Below are 20023 nucleotides of genomic sequence, written 5' to 3'. Positions count from 1 at the left end.
GGGGCCCCGGGTGGGCAAACGAACAACCGTCAGAACCGGAGCAAAGGGCTCCACCTGTGCGGTTGCGACGGTTATGGTAGTTGTGGCAATTTGTAGGGTAGGTTGGTGGCGGGTGAGAGATGAGGTCGGGGGGGAGGGGGGAGCTCAGTGTGGGGTGGGGGGTGACGAAGTGGGTGTAAAGAGGTGGTTATCGGGAGATGGCGTGGGAGTCCCTTGCGAATGCGGAGCGAATGCGGAGTGAGTGCGGAGCGAGTGCGGAGCGAATGCGGAGCGAGTGCGGAGCGAGTGCGGAGCGAGTGCGGAGCGAATGCGGAGCGAGTGCGGAGCGAGTGCGGAGCGAGTGCGGAGCGAGTGCGGAGCGAGTGCGGAGCGAGTGCGGAGCGAGTGCGAACAATCTAACGGCCAAGGTGGGATGCCATTGGGACCGCCCATACCAGCGGGGGAAAGGGGAGGGGGCCCGCGGAGGGGATTTGGTACCTGGGTGGGCCGTGTACCTGGGTGGGGGGGAGGTGTCGGCAGTGCACCGTGCACCGCACTGAGGGCTCAGACCATAGGGTTCCCCCATAGCTAGGGGGCCCTGCTGGGTGGCCCTGCTGGGTGGCTCAACCCCCAACTTCCCCTGTCTGTCTGGCCCCCCCCCCCCATGTCGTCCGTTGAACGGCACAGCGTGTCTACAGAACCAGCACTACCACTACCAGCACAATCACCGCAGGCAAACGGACGGACAGACAGACAGATGGACGTACATTAAACGCGTACTCGGATTTGGGGTCAGCCGGCAGCTCGTCCAATATGTTGATGAGGTACGGCAGGTGAGGCCCCAGACCCTCTTTGCTCGCCTGCCGTACAGGTCCTTCGATGACCTCACAGGTAGCGGCGTAACGCTCCTTGAAGGCGGCGTAGCTGTCGGGGGTCGGGGTGCGTGTGTGTGTTTGTGGCGGGGGTGTATATGGGTGGGTGTGGGTGTGGGTGTGCGGGTGAGAATCAAATGTCGATGCTATTCACTATTAATGGGGCAAGGCCGACATCCAAAACACCAACTCGGTTGTCTGTCTGTATGTGTGTGAGGTGGAAAGCGTATATGTCAAAACGTACTGCATGAAATGGAAAAAGCTCATTATGGGAACTAAAAGGCGCGCGAAAAAGAGGGAGGGAGATGGCGGTGGGGCGGCCAAACGGAAGCGAAGCGAAGTGCAGTGCGCCAAGAAAACCAGGACGCGCGCGATTCACGGGGCTATGGAAGGGCCGGGCCGACTGGAGGGCGGGGTAGGCCTAGGGCTGGTGCGGCTCTGAGCGGGAATTAGGGGGGGGGGGTAGGGCTAGACCGACAACATACCGACATACATACAGGGCTGGCAGAAGTTAAGGCCTGACTTCTGCTCCCAGTCGATCCAGTCGACCCGGGTTCAAATCCGCCTGCCAGCTCCTCGGGTGTATGAGGAGTGATGAAATGGGAGGTGGCCCCCCATCATATGGACGGTGTAGGACGTGATAATATCAACTTGCGAGCTGACCAGGAACTAAGTTGATGCGCCGTTGATCCGCTAGATTTGGTTGGATGCTGGTGGTGAGTTGCCGAACCCAACGAATACATTCTGAAGTCGGATGGGGTGACGGATTAGGGTGCCCCTCTAGCAGGGGAGAGCAGGGACTGCCCCGGGAAAGGGGGCCGCTGGCGAAGTTAACCACCCTGTAACAACATACATACAGCACAGGCAGGTGGCTGGCAGAAGTTAAGGCCTGACTTCTGCTCCCGGAGGTTCCGGGTTCAAATCCGCCTGCCAGTCCCTCGGTGTGTGAGGGGTGATGAATTGGGAGGTGGTCCCCCATCTTGTGGACGGTGTAGGACGTGATAATAGCAGCTTGCGAGCTGACCAGGAGCTAAGTTGAGTCGCCGTTGATCCGCTAGATTTGGTTGGATGCTGGTGGTGAGTTGCTGAACCCAACGAATACATTCTGAAGTCGGATGGGGTGAACGGATTAGGGTGGCCCTCTAGCAGGGAGAGCAGGGAACTGCCTCCAAGGGAAAGGGGGGCGCTGGTGAAGCTATACCACCCTGTAATAACATCATACAGCAGCCATAACCCTCAACTCCACCCAGGCGTCTGCAGTACCGGCACACACACGTACATACATACATACATACATACGTAAAAAATGGGCATAACTTAGCCGCACCATACTGCGACTGGAGCCCTGACCACTACCGCTACCACGGTCCGAAATCTTTATGGCTATTTTGATTACAACGTCAAAATGCCATATTAAATTCGACAGAACAAATGTTGCAAACTAGAGCGGCGAAGACCGCTGACCGACCGAAAATTCAAACTGGTCGGAAGACAGCAATGGCCACAAGGCCGCAAACGACCCAGAGGAAAGTAAAACGAGAGGAATTTACTTCTCTCGAACTTAACATTCTCGCGTCACCGACGGAGCGGCTCTTCGTGCTCTGTCCGGAGACATGGGAATTGGTCGCGCATTGGCCACCGGGCTCCGACATTTCAGATGTCTACGCTCAGAGCTATGGGCGACTTGTAGAGCACATGATTTCTAAGTTGAAATTATGGGCAAAATCAGCGGATCTTGAGGCCTTGGAAGGGCCCGCAGTGACGAAGCGGCGCATCTTCCCAATGAAAGATAAGCGCGTTGGGATGGAGATCTCAGTCCTGATGCCACCGGGCAGCTTGGCAAGGCTCACCAACAGCGAGCTTCTCAGGGAGGGGCGCCTACAGCTAGGCGGAGTGGAGTTCTACCCCGGCCAGGAGCCGGTAAACGTGGAACTAACGGTTAAAGGCTTGGATAAGATAGTGCCGCGTCGGTGGGAAGTGTCAGGACTTCCGCTGGGCATAACGCGCCAGGGAGTTACGGCCTTCCTCGCGATGGCGTACACCAGGGTCAGCGGGAGGCAATGGAAGAGGGAGGAATTCGGCTTTCCCTGCAAATGCCCCTTCCAGGCTGACAAATGGGCAGTGAAGCTACCGGCGGGAAACTTCAATCTCCCGGCGGAGCTCCCCTATACGTATGGCACGCCAGGGGACAGTACCCACTGCACTGGGACCCTGGTCGCGACCAAGGTGCCCTTGGCGCTGGAGGCAGCCCCCGCTATAATTGGCTGTTTACCGCCAGCACGCAAGGGGGCTCAGCCAAAATTGACGCAGATTCCGGAGTCAGGCCCCAGCCGAAGCAATGCTGGCACGGTAGTAAATGGCACATGGGCTGCCATCGCGAGAACCCAGCGGGGGACCACCGCCACAGCAGCCACGGGGAGAACTAACGCCCCCGAGATGGCAAGGCACAACATCATAGGGCCACCGCCAATGCCGCCCCTGCCAGCATTCAGCGGCCCGATACACACCGTTACCCACCTGGGATCCCGGGAACCAGTGATGGAGCTGCAGGTGTCAGGGATACAAGCTGCGGTAGCAGCCCAAATCCCTACACCAGCTGCAGTGGAGATAGGTTCCACCTCCGCACCACGGCCACCACCGCCCCCACAGAGCAAAGGTGGCCCAGACTTGCAGCCAGGGCCCAGCAGCAGCAGAGCCCTTCCTCCCCAGCCCAACGGCAGTGGCGGCAGCGGCTGCAAACCTGCCACCCAACCCCGTGGGAACAACACAGAGGGTTTCCCCGGGGACGCAGGGGGGATGCGGCAGGAGAAGAGGGGTAAGAAGACCCCCATTCCCGACCCTCAGGAGGCCAGGCAGGAGACAGTGGTTGCAGCACCACACCAGGCAGCCGACCCAACACCTGGAGCCACCATAGCTGCCGACGCCCCACCCCCAACACCACCAACTGCACCCACACACTCCGCCCTGGGATTGGAGACAACGCACATGGAAATGGAAGCGGAGCAGACCCAGGCGGAATCGGACCTGGCAGACGAGGGGAACCCGTACTCAGTGCTGGCGGAGTTGAGGGATGAGGAGGAGAACCCCCCAGGGCAAAACACGGCACCTGGCGCAGCGGCCACGACCCCCCCCCCTGGAGCAAAATACGGCACCTGGTCGCGTAGGTCTGGCCTGCGCTGTTTCGTCACTTCTGCCATGTGGGTTAGTTGCGCTTTGGCTGCCGTCACTGTACTCCGGGTCATGGGCCGTGTCATTTGCAGCTGGATCGGCTCCACCTGGGCAAAGAGGGCATCCACCTGTGTTTTCGGGGAGCCCATTGTGGTGTTCTTCCCGGCTGCCTGAGTTGGCGCGAGAGATGGCCATTCCCTGTTTGTCTGTGCATTGTTGGCAGGGCTGGCTTGTTCTGCTACCGGCTTCCATGGCTGTTCCCGGATAGGCGTGAGTTGGATGGCAGCTGCCGTGTGGGGTGCCCCGAAGACAATGGCCACCTGGGGCTGCTTGGGCTGTCCTGGTGGTGGGTTGGCCGCCTCCTGAGCCCTCTCCTCTATCCTGAGGCTCATTGCATCAGGTGCCGTGGTCCGCCTCCGGGGGGGTTTGGCCGCTGCGTCAGGTGCCGTATTTTGCTCCAGGGGGGGGTCGTGGCCGCTGCGCCAGGTGCCTTGGTTTGCCCTGGGGGGTTCTCCTCCTCATCCCTCAACTCCGCCAGCACTGAGTATGGGTTCCCCTCGTCTGCCAGGTCCGATTCCGCCTGGGTCTGCTCCGCTTCCATTTCCATGTGCGTTGTCTCCAATCCCAGGGCGGAGTGTGTGGGTGCAGTTGGTGGTGTTGGGAGTGGGGCGTCGGCAGCTATGGTGGCTCCAGGTGTTGGGTCGGCTGCCTGGTGTGGTGCTGCAAACACTGTCTCCTGCCTGGCCTCCTGAGGTTCGGGAATGGGGGTCTTCTTACCCCTCTTCTCCTGCCGCATCCCCCCTGCGTCCCCGGGGGAACCCTCTGTGTTGTTCCCACGGGTACATATAATTTCAACTTAGAAATCATGTGCTCTACAAGTCGCCCATAGCTCTGAGCGTAGACATCTGAAATGTCGGAGCCCGGTGGCCAATGCGCGACCAATTCCCATGTCTCCGGACAGAGCACGAAGAGCCGCTCCGTCGGTGACGCGAGGATATTGAGTTCGAGAGGAGTAAATTCCTCTCGTTTTACTTTCCTCTGGGCCGTTTGCGGCCTTGTGGCCGTTGCTGTCTTCCGACCAGTTTGAATTTTCGGTCGGTCAGCGGTCTTCGCCGCTCTAGTTTGCAACATTTGTTCTGTCGAATTTAATATGGCATTTTGACGTTGTAATCAAAATAGCCATAAAGATTTCGGACCGTGGTAGCGGTAGTGGTCAGGGCTCCAGTCGCAGTATGGTGCGGCTAAGTTATGCCCATTTTGTACATGAAGTGCAGTACATTGCTAAGACGGAGATGCCGTGCAAACACCGTCGGATCACAAGCCAATGGTCATGCACCTGCTGCCGTGCCGACCAGAGAGCAAGGGCCCAGGGAACCGACGAGTGCGGACTGGCCTTCACATCACACCAGGACTTAGCCGCAAGCATGGAGGCATGGATCACCAGCCAGTGTGCCACAGCACCATCTGCGGAGGACAACCCTTTGGGCCTGATTGCGTGGTGGCCAGCTTTTAAACGCCGACTGAGCACCCTGGCCCTTCAGCTCAACAAGGCGGCACAACACCGAAAGCTCAGACCAGGGGCCCGGGCTCGGGAAGTGTTACCGCAGGTCCAGTTGGCAAGGCAAGCGGTGGATGCAGCCCCCACAGCACAACAGCCACTCCAACAACTGGTCGAAGCCCAGGCAACGCTCGCACGAGCACATCGGGAAGATTGCCGGAAGGATGCCATGGAGGCCCGCACCCACTGGCTGCGGGCAGGGGAGAGGCTGAGCCCATCCCTTACAGCCTTCCTCCAGGCCCAGGCTATAGACCAACAACCAGCCCCTGTCGCCCTGCAAGCCTTGTCCGGACGACTTGTTACCAACCCCGCTCAGCTGCCCCAGGTGGTAGCCGACTTCTGGAAGGATGTGAGCAAGGCCCCGGACTTCATCTGCCCCCAGGCCCGCCAAGCCGTACTGAACTCCCTCACCGCAGCCAACATTAAGCTCCCAGCAGAGGCAGATGAACAGCTTGGAGCCAAAAAGATCACAGCCACCGAACTGCGGAAGGCACTCAAGAAGAGCACACCTGGCAAGGCCCCAGGGTGGGATGGGATTCCAGCCGACATCTACAGGAAATTCTGGTCAGCCATAGGTAATACCATGGCAGGCCTGTTCACTGCCATTGGCACGACCGGGCAGGTGCCTGCAGGCTTCCTTGAAGGGATCATCACAGTGCTCTATAAAAAAGGCGACCCCAAGCTCCCCGGCAACTACCACCCCATCACGCTGCTATGCTCGGACTACCGGCTCCTTGCTAAGGTACTGGCGAACCGCCTGGGCCCCGCCCTGGGACGGGTCATCACCCCCGAGCAATCCGCCTTCCTCCCCAAGCGCCTGATTGGGGCCAGCGTACTCTTCCTGCGCCACCTGTCACACCTCCTCCGCAAGCAGAACCGCCAAGGGCTTTTGGCATTCCTGGACTTTGCCAAAGCATACGATACAGTGGATCGCGGCTTTCTCCTAGCGGCCATGGAGGCGATGGGGGCAGGGCCACAGCTGTGTGCGTGGGTACGTCTGCTACTGAGCGAAACCCGAGCCCGGGCGATGGTCAACGGGTACAAGTCCAGGCTGGTAGACATGGAGGCTGGTGTCCGACAGGGCTGCCCCCTGGCGCCTCTGCTGTACCTCTTCGTCGCCCAAGCTCTCCAATGCTGGCTCCGGAGCCAGGAGGTGGGAATTAAGCTGCAACCGTCCGACCCAAATCCCGTCACCGCCTGCCAATATGCAGATGACACGGAAGTGGCGTTGGATGGCGCGGAATCAGTCCCCTCCTTCCTACAGGCCATGGAAACATTTGCCCGGGCATCTGGCCAGCGACTCAATCTGGAGAAAGTGGAACTGCTATGGATTGGCCAGCAGCGACAGCAACAACAGCAGCCGGCGCCAGCAGCAGGACCCCAGCTAACAGCCCCCCAGCAGGAGACAATAGGAGGACTTAAGGTGGTAACCACTGCTACTGCCCTGAACCTGCCGATAGACAACCAGGTGACCCCACCACAGCCGGACTGGACGAAGAGGATGGGAGAGGCCAAACGGCGGATGCAGCGTCTGTCCCGCTTCCCGCTATCAGCATTTGGAAGGGCAACGGCGGCGTCGGCGTATGGCTTGCAGACGGTCACCTGGCACATGGAGCATGGCGGACTGGCCCCAGACCGCGTGCTGGACGAGATAGAGCGACTCACGGCTCGCCTGGTCGACCGCCAACAAGGCCCGGATGATCCTGGCCGACGCTTGACTGGCGTGCCCAAGGAACTCCTGATCGGTCACCCATCGACAGGAGGCTTTGGTCTGCTGCCCCTCCGGCAACACATCCAAGCCCGGCATGCGGTGTGGGCAGCTCGTTTTGTCATCGCAACCCTAGGGCTGCGAACAGGCAACACGAGATCAGATACAGGCGCAACAGACACAGATATGCAGGTGGGCGGAGGTATCCACCCCTGGGTCCGCACGCTTTCAGCCTACCTTCTGCTCACGAACCCCGCTTTCCAGCCGTGGGCCCTGACAACCGCGAGCCCAACTGGGCCCTAGCTTGGGACTCGTGACCTGCCGAAGGATATCAGCCGGATTGTGGGAGCCCTGGGGCACTTGCCGCCACCAGAGGACATCGGGACCAACCCGCTGACACCCGGTGACTGGTGCTGGGCGACTGCATTATGGGAAAATCCGCTATTCCCCAATGCTGGAGGGACCGACCCGACGGACCGGGGCCGCCGCCCCGGCCTGGAGTACCAATACCCTGGGCTTGCCGCCTGCAGGAAACTACAGACGGTAGGGGACCTGGTGCGGGTTTGGACCCTGGCAGAGAGCAGCGATCTGGCAACCCTCCCTACGACGGTATGGCTGGAGTGGGCCCGGACTCACCTCGACCCGCTTACCCCGATCTCCACGCGGGATAAACCCGTGACCCGGGCAGCCCTCGCGGCGCTGCATAGCAGCATAAAACCCGGCCTGGCTCGAAGCTGCTAGAACGGTTGAGACCCGGCGACAGCAGCAGCAGCAGCAGCAGCAGCGGGGGCTAACGGAACCGATGGCAGCGGCAACGGAAGGGGAGGAGGCTGTCATACCGTCACCAGCACCACTGCTGACCAGCATGCAAGCGATGGGTATGATTGCTGGGCGAATTGGGTGGCGTATACCTGGGATGGCGGAAGCCATCCCGCTGGCACGCCTCACGGTTCGCCTGGCGACACAGCTGCAATGTGGGCCTATGGAGGAGAGGAGAAGACGCCTGGTAGCTGAATTTGTGCGGGAGGCGACGGATCCTCAGGGCCCGTCGCCGCCGCCCCCCTCGGAAATCAGCCTATTCAGGGCGACGCAGGCCCGCGTATGGTCTGGGGTACGATGGGAGAATGAGAATAAGGAGACGTTATGGCGGCTCGCAGTGGATGGCGTCCCCCTACCGGGCAACACGCACCTAGCCCGCATGACTCCAGAACGTTGTGGGTGTGGCGGATTCGGTGGAGCAGCTGGTCAGCCATGCTCGCCACGCATGCATCACTTTTGGGAATGCCCGGTGGCGCAGGCGGTGCGGGCACAGATCGACCGGCATCTACAGTCTTCTCAGGAAGCGGCGGTAGGTGGAGTCACCCGAAAGCAACTCTGGCTATTACTGGCCCCAACCGGATGCGAACAGGCCGTATGGGATATAATTGCCCTGTCGGCCCTGTCTGCCATGGAGGTTGGCAGATGCTGCCTGAGGGCAGCGAGCAGGAGGCAGGAACGAGCTGGGAGCCAAGGACCACAGAACCGGGAGCACGCGCAGCAGGTGCAGGTACCCGGCCCCAGGCAGAGGCGGATAACGGACTTTTTCATCCAGGCCGACGGGGCGGGACCGCAGACGGGGCCTGCACTGAATGCGCCGGGGGATGAGGACCAAACGCAGGAGCGGAACACAGCGACAGGGGCGGTAGCAGCAACGGCAGGCGCGGCGGCAGCAGCACCCGCAGCAACCCCCTTGGAGCGGGCCTGCGCCCGGGCAGTGGTGGACTTCTGGGCGCGTCTGCGCTCCTTCACGGCGCTGGGCACCCCGCGGAGAGGCTGGGACAGGGTGGGACCCGACCACCCGATCCTGTCGGTTTCAGAAGGTGCACTGCGGTGCGCCGAAGCGGTGGAAATTATTGCCTAAGAGCGCTTTGAGCTTAGTTTGTAAGGCAGGGCTCGGGGGGGTATAGGAGTTCGAGGCGGATGGGGGTTGGAGGACAAGGGAATAGGTGAGAGGGAACCCCGAGACGGGAGAGGGAGAGGAGAAGGACGGGGAATGGAGGCGGTCACGTAGTGCAGGGAAGAACCCTTTTTCTTCCCTAGTGCCGCTCCGAGGTTGTAGGGTCGCCCTGGAGAGCCGGGGGGAGGTGGGGTCGCTCGGACAGGGGAGGGGGGAAATGGCGGTGAGAGCGCCAAAAGGACGTAGGTTTTCTGGTGTTTGGGAGGTTGAGGTCTGGTGGTGGTAGCGGGGCTCGGATGAGGGGGAGGTGTGGCCCGAGGAGGGCCATTCTACTTAGGCACGTCTTCTCTGTGGGACTGGGTTGCTTGGTGAGGGACGAGGGTGAGAGCGGTGCAGTACGAGACAGGGTGAATAGGTTTCTGGAGGACCAACCGTTCAGGTTAGTGGCGGTAAGGGGGAGGCGCCGCGCGGGCTACAATCCTCCCCCTGCGGTTTTCTGGAGGGTCTAGGAGCTGTGTGTCGTGGCAACGCTAACGCTTTTGTGGTTTCGCTGGTCTATCCCGGGCTCCTGCAGTGGTGATCGGGCTTGTGCGTGGTCCCTTTCCTTTGTATGGCTACTTCTCCTCTGGACCAGCCCAGGAAGGGACAGGTGGTGGAGGTCAGTTGTTTTAAGGTGGTTGCAAGACGTCTTGTGGTGTCGAGCTCTCTTAGCCTTTCTCTCTTGGAGGTTTTTTTGTTGGCCTGTTAGGTATATCAGGAGCCCTCCCCTGCCTTAACCGTATTTTTGTTTGTTTGCTGTTTTCCCTTCGAATCCCGTTTTCGTTGGTGGTGTTTTGGGGGGTTGTTTCAGAGAGCCTTTGACTTTGCCCTAGCTGAGACTTGTGGACTCGCTCTAGCGGGACCTGAGAGCCCTTCGTGGTGTATTCAATGCAGCGCCATCCCCGGATGGAGGGGCTGCGGAGTGGCTGCGTAGAGTGTTGGCAGTCTGAGTCGGGGTCGGGGGCACACAAAACTAACCGACTTGTGCTGTGTGCTCCCGACCCTTGCGCTGTGTTTCGGCTTCGGCCCCCGGCTCTCGCGGCCCACAGTGTAATCTAAGTCATACATACATACATACATACATACATACCGTTTCTGGATGCCTGGGTAGAATGGCGGGTCCATCGGCATGCCCCGCAGTACGGTCCGTACATTCTCCAGGAACGCCTCCCCCTGGTTCCAGTCCGCCGGCATTAGCAACACCTTGGCGCTGTTGCAGTTGCAGCCGCAGTTGGCGGCTACAGCCAGCACGAGGTTCTCCGCCTGCACTCTAAGCTGCGCGGGGGTGTAGTCCCAGCCGGGTAGGATGAAGGGAGTCACACAGCCCAGCTCGCTGGTGATGGGCACCTGCGGAGGGGGTATATGGGGGAATGTGCATTGGTGGGGTTTGCGGAGGGGGGTAGAATGCCGTAGGTGACGGGGTGAGGGGCTGAAGAGGGGTCAGGAGAGGGAGCGGAAGAGGAGAGGTCCGGTTCTCCGGGAGGACGGGAGGAGAGAAGGGCGGGGGGGAGGCAGGGAGGAGATGCAAACGTGCACATACACACATACATGCGTACACACATTTAGTTGCCGAAATCCCGACTGCCCGACTGTTGTGAAGAGAGGTGTGTGAGAGGAAAAGAGGGAGATAATACGGGAGAGAGGAGGAAGGCAGGGAGAAGAGGAGGTGCGGGGAGAGGTTGTGTCGTAGTATGTGCAGTACGGCATGCCGTACCTTGAGCAGCGGGTCGTTGGCCTGGCGGCGGCGCTGCTGCTCCTCAACCGTGGAGCCCCAGACGATGGCATCATGTGTGGCGATGCCGCCTGCGGTCGTCCAGTACCATGTACGACAACCAGCACCAGCACCACCACCAACCGGCGGTGGTTGTAAACAAGGTGGTGGGCGGGAGTGAGGGGAGGAGGGGAGGCCTCAAACTCACCTGTCAGGTGCACACAGTCCAGCTTGGTGCTGTAGACCAGGCTGCGAGTGGAGTCCACATCTGGCAGGTAGAGCGACTGCACGAAACCGGCCTGCGGGGGACGACCCGATACATTGGGGGCAACCATGAAATGGAAAGTTAAACTTGATGGACGCAGCTAATCACACGACAGTAATCAGCCAGGATCTCACGACCGACCAAGAAACAAATTATCGTCAGTTAACGGCTCGAAGGCAATCTCCCAAGAATTAGAGAACACCGGAAAGGGGCCCAACTCGTCCGTTCCTGTGTGTGTACCTTGGCGCTGAGCTTGGGCGGAGAGCGAGGTACGGAGGGTGGTAAGTGAGCCCTTCATACCATACGAGCATCCGCAGCGCACGCACATACACACACACATACACACACAACACAGGCACACACACACACATTATTCCCTCCGGCCCCCGGGCCCCCGTTGCCTACCCGAATGAGCGGCTGTAGTACGTAGTCCGCGACCCGGTGCCACTCGAACCACAGAGGGTGGGGCTTCACAGCCACCACCTGGCCCCGCTCGTACAAACACACCAACACGTCCTTCAGGGTCAGGAAGCCCTGCACTCGGAATACACTCGCACCAGGGAGAGCACGGGTGTGCAGGGGTGAGGTGAGATGACGTGAGGAGAGCGGGGGCCGGGGGGGCCGGGGGGGAAATGGGTTTTGGGGTTTTAAGGGGACACAGCACACAGGGGAGCAGCAGGGGGGTGTTTGTGAGAAGTAGGGCTTGGGCACACCCCTAGAGGCGCCAGGTGGAGGGATGAGTGGGGCCTGGGGTGGTTTAATGATCTAAGGGCGTGTATGTATGTTTGTATGTGTTTTTTCAAGTAATCTGAGCCGCTAGATGTGTGTGTGTGTATGTGTGTTCATGTGCGTGGAGGGGTTGGGGAGAACTAGTCTGTTTGAGTAGCACGATCGGAAACCCCCCGGGGGGTCAGGAGGTAAGGGAGCGGAGGGAGCGGAACCGCGATGTCGTATTTGGGAATTGGGCATTGGGTCGTATTTGGGAATATCAGGAAGCAATTCAAGTCTAATCGAATCGGGCCAACCGGGGAAGGAAGTGCGAACCAGAGGGGCCGAACCACCCACCCACCCACCCACTCACATGGTTTCCAGCGCCCAGCACAGCGCAGAGACCCTCCCTGCCCCCCTTAACACGGCCCTTAGCGTCGTACAGCTCCGCCTGCCGTACGTCCCGTACTTCAGGCCGTAGCACCAGCTCCGCAGTCACCCCCGGGTATACAAGGTTGTGCCGGTCGGACCAAGAGACGGGGAAGACCTGGACATGACCGAATTGGCGGGAGGTTGCTAGTTGGTGGTTGGGTGGTTGATCAGACCGTTGGAGGCTTGATTCGGCTCTCCTTAGGGCACACAGTAGGTAGCGCATGCCGAGGCGCCCACTGCAGCTGTAGCTTCTCCTCCTCCTCCTACTTTTTCCCCTTCTCCTCCGTTTTCCCCTCCTCCTCCTCTCCCTTCCCCTCCTCCTCCTCCTTTTTCCCATCCTCCTCCCCCCCCTTCCCTCCATCCCTCCCCCTCCTTCCCTAGCCCTCCTCCCCTTCTTTCTCCTCCTCCACTTCCTCCCCCCCTCCACTTCCTCCCCTCCTGCGTAAATTCTGTACAGCCTCACCCGCTGGGATACCTACCCACCCGCCTTACGTATGCGCCCGGGTAACCTCGGCAAACACACGAAAACACACACATACACACCTGTACGGCACGTTGGCCGCTTTGTGTTATCCGTACAGGCAGTTTGGGTGCCTTTCCAGTGGCGGCCAGAGCTCTCAGCGTGTGTAGGAGCTTGTGTATGTAGACGGCGGGGGCCATAACCGCCACCAACATCTCCCCCATGATGACGTGCTGAGAGGGCGGAGGAGAGGGAGGTCAGGAGCGGGGTGGGGTGGGGGAGGGAGGTCAGGGTGCGGGGGAGGTTGCGGCTACTGGGCCGCCGTACATATGTACGTGTATGTGTGTACGACGAGGCATGTTCACCGGCATGGCCCCAAGCAGCTGCTTCTTGAATGGGCACGCATACCACCCGATGGAGTGTGTTTGTGTGTATGTGTGTCTGTAACTCGCATGCTGTTTTTGTAAACGTGGAGCTGGAAGGGGTCGGAGGCACGGAAGTGAGGGTAAGCGCCACATCCAATCGGAAGCAGTGAATCAGTGAGCCGGTGGGGGTGGGGTTGAAGGGACAGAGGGGAGAGGACCGTGTTGCGCGCGGTCTCGAGAGCATTGACATTTTACCTCGTCGGTGCTGGCTTTGACCTCGGCCCCGAGGCGGGCTAACTCGTTCATCTTGTCAAGCAGTCGTACACGAACCGCCTGAGGGATCACGTGGGCCAGGAGACGTCAGCGGAGAGGGGACCCAGAGGCTCGGGTGCGGGGCCAAAGGTCGGCGAGTGTTGTAGAAGTTGTAGTGTTGGGGCTGGGCAAATTGGCTTACGTCAAGGAGGGCGATTTTTTGTGATAATGCAAGGTTAGCCCATGTTTTCTTCTTGGCCTCCAGCTCCGTAAGCGCCTGGTCGATTTCGGCGGGTGCATCATCAATGAGAGCTGGGGGGTCTACGGTCATCGTAAGGAAGAAGTGCAATAATATACGTCAAGTTTTGGAGGGGACCAACCTCACTACAGATGTCTGAATGCATTACCTGCAAGCCTTGTGCACATTCTGGCAACGCATAGCGTACGCCACAGAAGACGTTGTACGGCTAACCCGTAGAGCATGGGCAGAGCTAGCTTAAGTCCGAATTGCAATGATTTGTATTATTTCTGGACTCTTGTCTAAATATTATTCGCCTCAATTGCTATCCCGAATCCTGTGTTGAGTGTACCGTCTGCATTTGCAATTTTGCAGCACTTACTGCATAGTTGGCCCAGGACAGTATTAATGGTTCTCTTACTGCAATCTGTTTAGCATTGTTGCCGGATACGTGATTGTCCGACTGGGCGATTTCCGACGATGTGGTCTATGGTCGACGACTGTCAACAAGCGGTTCCAAAAGACATTTTAAGAGGTAGAGCTGCATGCTGTGTCCATCTTCAAACATACATGCTATAACAGCGACTGGTCCAGTGGCCCTCAGATGATGGGAATCCCATCATGGGATTGGGGCTGCAACTCCGCCGGCATAAGGGAGTACTAAAGAAATGGAAGAGGAAAAGAAGTGCAATAGGGCAACCTGGCAACCATCCTCAACTTTTCCAGTTCTAAGGATGAATCCCTTTTGGCTTCGAGGATTTAAAACCTCAGCTGTTTCGCGTGCATTTCATAACTGCTGAACCGCTCGCTGCAGGCTGTGCCGCGTTGCTACGTAATGTACCCGTGTATGTTCCTGAAAATGAGATCAGAATGGCAGACGCGGTCGATCGAGAAGACTCAAAAACTACACAGCAGACATCGGCAAACCCTTCAGGAGTTTCGGGTCGTACCGAAACTCCCGAAAACAGAAATAGAGTTCCCGAAGCCGGCCGGCTTGCAGAAATAGGATCATACACCGTATACGAAAGGTGCTATGCGGCCCGAAGGGCCGCCCGACGACCTAAGTTCGCGGTCCATGATGACAGAAATGGACCCGTTCCCGAAACCAGAAATACCCCGTTTGCCGATGTCTGCTACACAGGTCTACGGTGGTTTAACGGCAACATTACCATTGCACTCACCAGCAGAACGCGAGCCCATATAACGACATCCAGAACAAAATTCAAAGGGAGATTCTAAATCTTCACATGCGTCGCGCACCACGACTATCCACAAAGCAATCAGCGCACATGGTTGCAAATATCCAAGCGAAACCCGACAAAGTAGCTGTACTCCGCGGTTCTGGGACACTGAGATGTACGGGAGTGCATTATCGGTAGCATGCCTGGCGCATGGACGTCCAGCATAACAGCACTGCTGCACATGCTGCAGCGAACAGCTGTTCGCACCCCAACGCGGCTCTAATGGCGTCAAATGTCAGTTCAGATCTGTTTACGCGGTCTATCTCTGTACGCTTTACTTCAGAACATGCTTTATCCTACAGATGGCCAGCAAAACAGTTCCCAGCCGGAGGTGCAACTAATGCACAGCATGCAGCAGCAGCAGAGGCTGCTTTCGCGAGAGTCCAACAAGATATTTCTGAGCTCCGGCAGCCGGGGGAGGATGTGATGCTTGCCGGCGATCTAAATGCCCGTCTATCCAGTGCACTGCATGCAAAGCACACCGGTCCTCGCCTGCTGACCTGCCCGGGTACATAAGTGATGTTCCAGATTTAGATCAGCTGACGGCACTGCAGGAGTTCATGGGCTTGCCGGGTGACGCGGACCCTCAGGGCTATGCAGACGTGCCTGAACTAGGAGTGAGGACGTCGTCTGCAATTTTGTTGGGCACCAGTTGGGTGCCCTGTGCCGATCACAGGGACTGCTGGTATTAAATGGCCGTGTTTCTGGGGATTTAGAGGGTCGTCTGACCTTCCCCAAGGGTGAAGCAGGTGGGAGCATGATCGATCTTATTGTAGGTTCCGCTGGTGTTCCGCATCGTGCCTTTTGGATGCGAGTGGGTGAGCTGCTCGCGCCAGATGGTAGGTTCCCGACTGACCACCGTCCAGTGACGCTAGTGCTTGGTCTAGCTGTGGGAGGAACTGGGACGAGTGCCAAAGGGTGCTGCCGAAAAAAGCGAGCAGTGTTTGAAATTTCCCGTTATCGTGACTATGCCGCTCTGTTCACTGAGGGATCTCAGGTCATGCACGCACTAAATGGGGTGATCACGGACCTATCTAATGGGACCTGCAACAACACGGAGTTGGTGGAGCACATTAGTGCCCTCCTGCGAAAGGTGCTGATTCGATTATTTGCGGGTCGCAGGCCTGAGGGTATGCAAGTGGGGGATGGTGCATTATGGTGGAATGAGGAATGCCAAAGCACCCGGCAACACGTTCTTGCTTGCAGGGTGCGGCTGGGCCCTGGCAGGTTCGAGAATAAGTCAGGTTCTTTGTGAGAAGCGTTCTGCAAGGCACGTCAAGTAATGAATCGTGCCAAACGTTGTGCCCGAGCAGCATATGATGCAGAGAGAATGCGTGAGTTTGTGGTTAGGTGCAGGCACAATCAGCGCGCATTATGGCGGGCCTTGGGAGGGCAACTCAGGGAGCGTTGTGCAATTGATGACTTGCATGTATTTCGGGATCACTTTGCCACCTTGTTAAACGCAGGAGTTGGGGAGACGGGTGTTGAAGGTGCACATCGGCTCCTTAACTATATCTCCTTTTTGGGGCCCCTTTGGGAGAGGGTGCTTGGCAAGCATGTCGGACTGTCATGGACAGGAGGGCAGGGGCAGCTAGCATCCTGGATGAGCCTTTCACCTTGGAGGAGGTAGCGCGTGCTGTCGGTAGGTTACCAAACGGAAAGGCTCATGGGCTCGTGGCCGTACCATCGGAATGTTACCGTTATGCACGCCTCCCACGGGTGGATGCGCAGGGCAGGCAGGGAACGGAGGTGAACTGTATCGTCCCAGTGCTGCACGTTCTGTTAGAGCACATCAGGGCAACTGGTGACTTCCCACAGCAGTTTACCAAAACGGTGGTATCCCCAATTTTGAAGAAGTGTGACCCGTTGGTGGCAGGAAATTATCGGCGCATTGCAATTGGAGGAGCACTTGTGAAGTGCTATGCGTCAGAGATTCTCAACCGTCTGGTACGTGCTGGGGAAATACTGGACCTGCGGCACCCATGCCAAGCGGGTTTCAGGCGGGGTTTCGGCACCGCTCATCACCTCTTTGTCAAGCAACACCTGGTCAGGCGGCATCGGATCGCGGGGCAGCCGCCGTTGATAACAGTACAGATTGACTTTGAGAAGGCCTTTGATAGGGTGCCTCGCGAGCACATGTGGCTTCGGTTGCAGGAGAGGGGGATTAGCGGCCCCATGCTAGATGCTCTGAGAAAAGCGTACGAGAAGGTGTCCATGGTGATTAAGATGAATGAGAAAGTGGGGGGAGAGTTTGAGTCTAAGCAAGGCGTGAAGCAAGGGTGTTTTCTATCTACGGTGTGGTTTGGACTCTTCATTGAGACACTAGCTGATCTGATTGATACTCATGACCTTGTAGAAGCTGGAGTACGTAAGCATGATACACCCCTTGTGGACAGCAAGCGCGTCTCCATAGTCTGCTAGCGACGTCACTAGAGCGAATGTCTGAGTTGCTACATCTTGTGGACTTGTTTTGCGAAGCCTTTGGTATGCGACCAAATGTCTCAAAGTGTGAAAGGCTTGTTTTTGCATGTGATGGCACCCAGCAGTCGGAACTTAGCGAGAGATGTCAACAGTTACGGCTATCAGGACAGGTAGTACCTGCCAAAGATAGCGCTCGCTATCTGGGCTTGGTATACGGGCCAGAACGGCCTTTTAGTGCGTGCCGTCAGCAGTTATGTGATACAGGTCGGTCCGCTATGTTTTCCTTAAGCGCAAAGCTGGACAAAATGAAGCTGTTTGCCCCCGACGTGCGAATGCGGTGCTTTGCAACCCAAGTCCGAGCAATTCTGTTGTATGGCTGCCAGGCGTGGGGCCCTTTTGCGTTGGCAGAGGTCGTGAATAGGGCGGGAAGGCGGCGGGATAAAGCCAACCTTGCGGAGGGCATGTTCGAAGCCTGTTTGAAGGATAGCGCAGTCCAGCTGCAGATTTTATTCATGAGGCAGGTAGTGGGGACGGCACGGCCATCCCACAGGCTGTTGTATGCGGAGCTGGCTGAACTCCCCTTACAGTATTACATGGTGAAACAGATCCTCCGTTTCTGGAACCGCCTTCAAAAGCAAGTGGGGTCCATTGCTCATGCAGTTTTACGGCAGGAGATAACCGATGCCCTGACCAACCCGGAATGGGAGGGTTGGGGAACCTAAATGTTACGACTGTTTTCTTTCTCGGAGTGCAATATTTGGAGCGGAATACCGCAAGAAGTCATGGGGGTAAAGGAGCGTGATGACTGGTTGTTGAGTAGGCCTCTACCCGAAGGAGCGATGATAACGGCACTAAGAGAGCGTTTGATGAGCGACTGGGACCATACGCGTCTGACTGTCTTGCCAGAGGAGTACCCAAAACATTTAGAAACAACAGCTAGCACAAAACATTATTTAGTACACCAAACAAATTGTGCTCCATATAAAACGTTTTTACAAAAACAGGGGTTGTGCAACTTTGTCTTCTTCTTCATCCCCGAAGGGAAACCTTTTTGGTTCCCCTAAAGGGGTTCCCACAGGGGTTCCCCTTTAGGGGATGAAGAACTTTAGTGCTCTTCCCCCCAAAGTTTAAAATTTGACAAAAAATAAACAAGTTAAATTAAAAACACTGGGAATGTGGCCGAAGATTCGCAAAAAAGTGGAGTGGAAGGTAAGCAAACACGTTTAATGTATTCAAAAGGTCATAATCTGAAAAATTCCACCGCGTCACTCGCTTCGGTATGGAGTTATCTTCGTGTACCACCATCGACACATACATTTACCACATCGCGGCTCCGAAGATCATGAAAACGCGCACGCACATGTAAGCACACGTATCCCTTTGTCCTCACTCGCAAAGTTAATCCCTCGTTCTCCCCTTTTCCCTGGAGCAGCATGATACCAAAACGACAGACATGAACACGAACTAACTCGGTGCTGCAGCTGAATGCTACAGCAGCAGCAGCAGCTGTGGTTGCTGCTGCAGCAGCAACCAGCTTTATAATATTTGTCCTGTTACAAGCAAATACTTTTACCGTCGTTGTCAGCAAAGTCGCAAGTGCGGTATTGCATGGCTTGCAGCCGGGAACTCCGTCGCTAGGGCAACAGTACAGCTGTAAAGCGTAATGGAAGTTAATGTTTTCACCAAGCATGGACCCACCATCAGCCCAGTTACGCCCAGCGTCCCAAGCGGGAGACGAATCTTTATTGCCCAAGACACTAAAACATTAGTTTTATTTGCCGCATACATATTTTTTCACGGCAATTTATATATAATTTTTTCACCTTAATAATGCACAAGCGATGCCTGTGGAACAATCGACGAACCACAAACCATCATTCCTGAACGTCAACGGCAACGAAGAGAGACAAAATGCACAACGGAAATGTGCTCGGCTCGGCAAAGCATACAAGTTCACATGAGGGATCACGGCTTGTCGCAGGACAGAATATGCGGCAAGGGGAGGGATGGCCCGGGGGGCGATCAACTTGTTTTCTTTGCCGCTTCCGGGTACCCACATCCACATTTAATGGCCGCTCAATCGATGCGTACGGCATTTTGCAACATCAGTAACTATGACCGAAATAACCCTAGGCCATCTCTAGCTTCGGCGTAGGTAACGCATTATACACAAGCAACCACCTGGCTTCGGCCGCGCCGCCTAGGACAGTAACCGAATGGTAACCGAATCGTAACCGAAGTGTAACCACTCAGAAGACAGCAATCTGCAGGTTAATAATAAGTGACAACTAGTTGGCTACGTTTGCGTACCCCAGAAATTGCTTTAAGATTCGCAACTGTTTACGCATTGGTAAAGTATAATTGGTGAAGCACGGTTTCACCAAGTGCACAAAGAAGCCGCCGAACGAGCTGGCGAACGGGCAGCGAGACAAAAGCATTTTCTACATTAATACGACCCCGTACAAGAATGTTCCATCGTGGAGACTCGTACGAGTTAGAGCCCGACTTGTACAATTTTGTACAATGTCGCCGTACATCCGTTTCTCCGTTAAAAAACATTAGCCTTGTCTGTGGTCCTCACCAGAACCAACAGGCAAGGTTGCAACCTCTCCGTCATATTCAAATTCCCGCCCATCCCGCACTGCGCTTCGAGGGAATGATGCGATCGAA

The 20023-nt window shown here is 57.2% G+C and overlaps 2 protein-coding genes across 2 annotated transcripts in view; both read right to left on the bottom strand.

Moving 5' to 3' along the window:
- VOLCADRAFT_88208 (uncharacterized protein) overlaps positions 1-1118 on the bottom strand; it is a gene marked incomplete at both ends in the record, with an annotated part of 9589 nt that extends 8471 nt beyond the window's left edge. The window contains 2 exons of the mRNA XM_002947825.1: positions 747-903; positions 1096-1118. Coding sequence (XP_002947871.1) covers positions 747-903; positions 1096-1118 — 180 coding nt within the window. The remainder of the gene's footprint in view (positions 1-746; positions 904-1095) is intronic.
- An 8054-nt stretch (positions 1119-9172) lies between these two features.
- On the bottom strand, positions 9173-13784 carry VOLCADRAFT_103640 (uncharacterized protein; the record flags this gene model as incomplete). The annotated part of the gene is made up of 9 exons (XM_002947824.1): positions 9173-10186; positions 10351-10607; positions 10975-11063; positions 11180-11270; positions 11642-11786; positions 12310-12491; positions 12920-13069; positions 13457-13534; positions 13656-13784. The coding sequence occupies 9 exons, from the start codon at positions 13782-13784 to the stop codon at positions 10114-10116; spliced, it is 1194 nt and encodes a 397-aa protein (XP_002947870.1). The 3' UTR covers positions 9173-10113.
- Positions 13785-20023: the final 6239 nt, after the last annotated feature.

The sequence above is a fragment of the Volvox carteri genome, assembly GCF_000143455.1.
Source record: "Volvox carteri f. nagariensis unplaced genomic scaffold VOLCAscaffold_8, whole genome shotgun sequence".
Taxonomy (NCBI): domain Eukaryota; kingdom Viridiplantae; phylum Chlorophyta; class Chlorophyceae; order Chlamydomonadales; family Volvocaceae; genus Volvox; species Volvox carteri.
The sequence above is the reverse complement of the archived record's forward strand: the minus strand, read 5'-3'. Positions and strand labels throughout refer to the sequence as shown.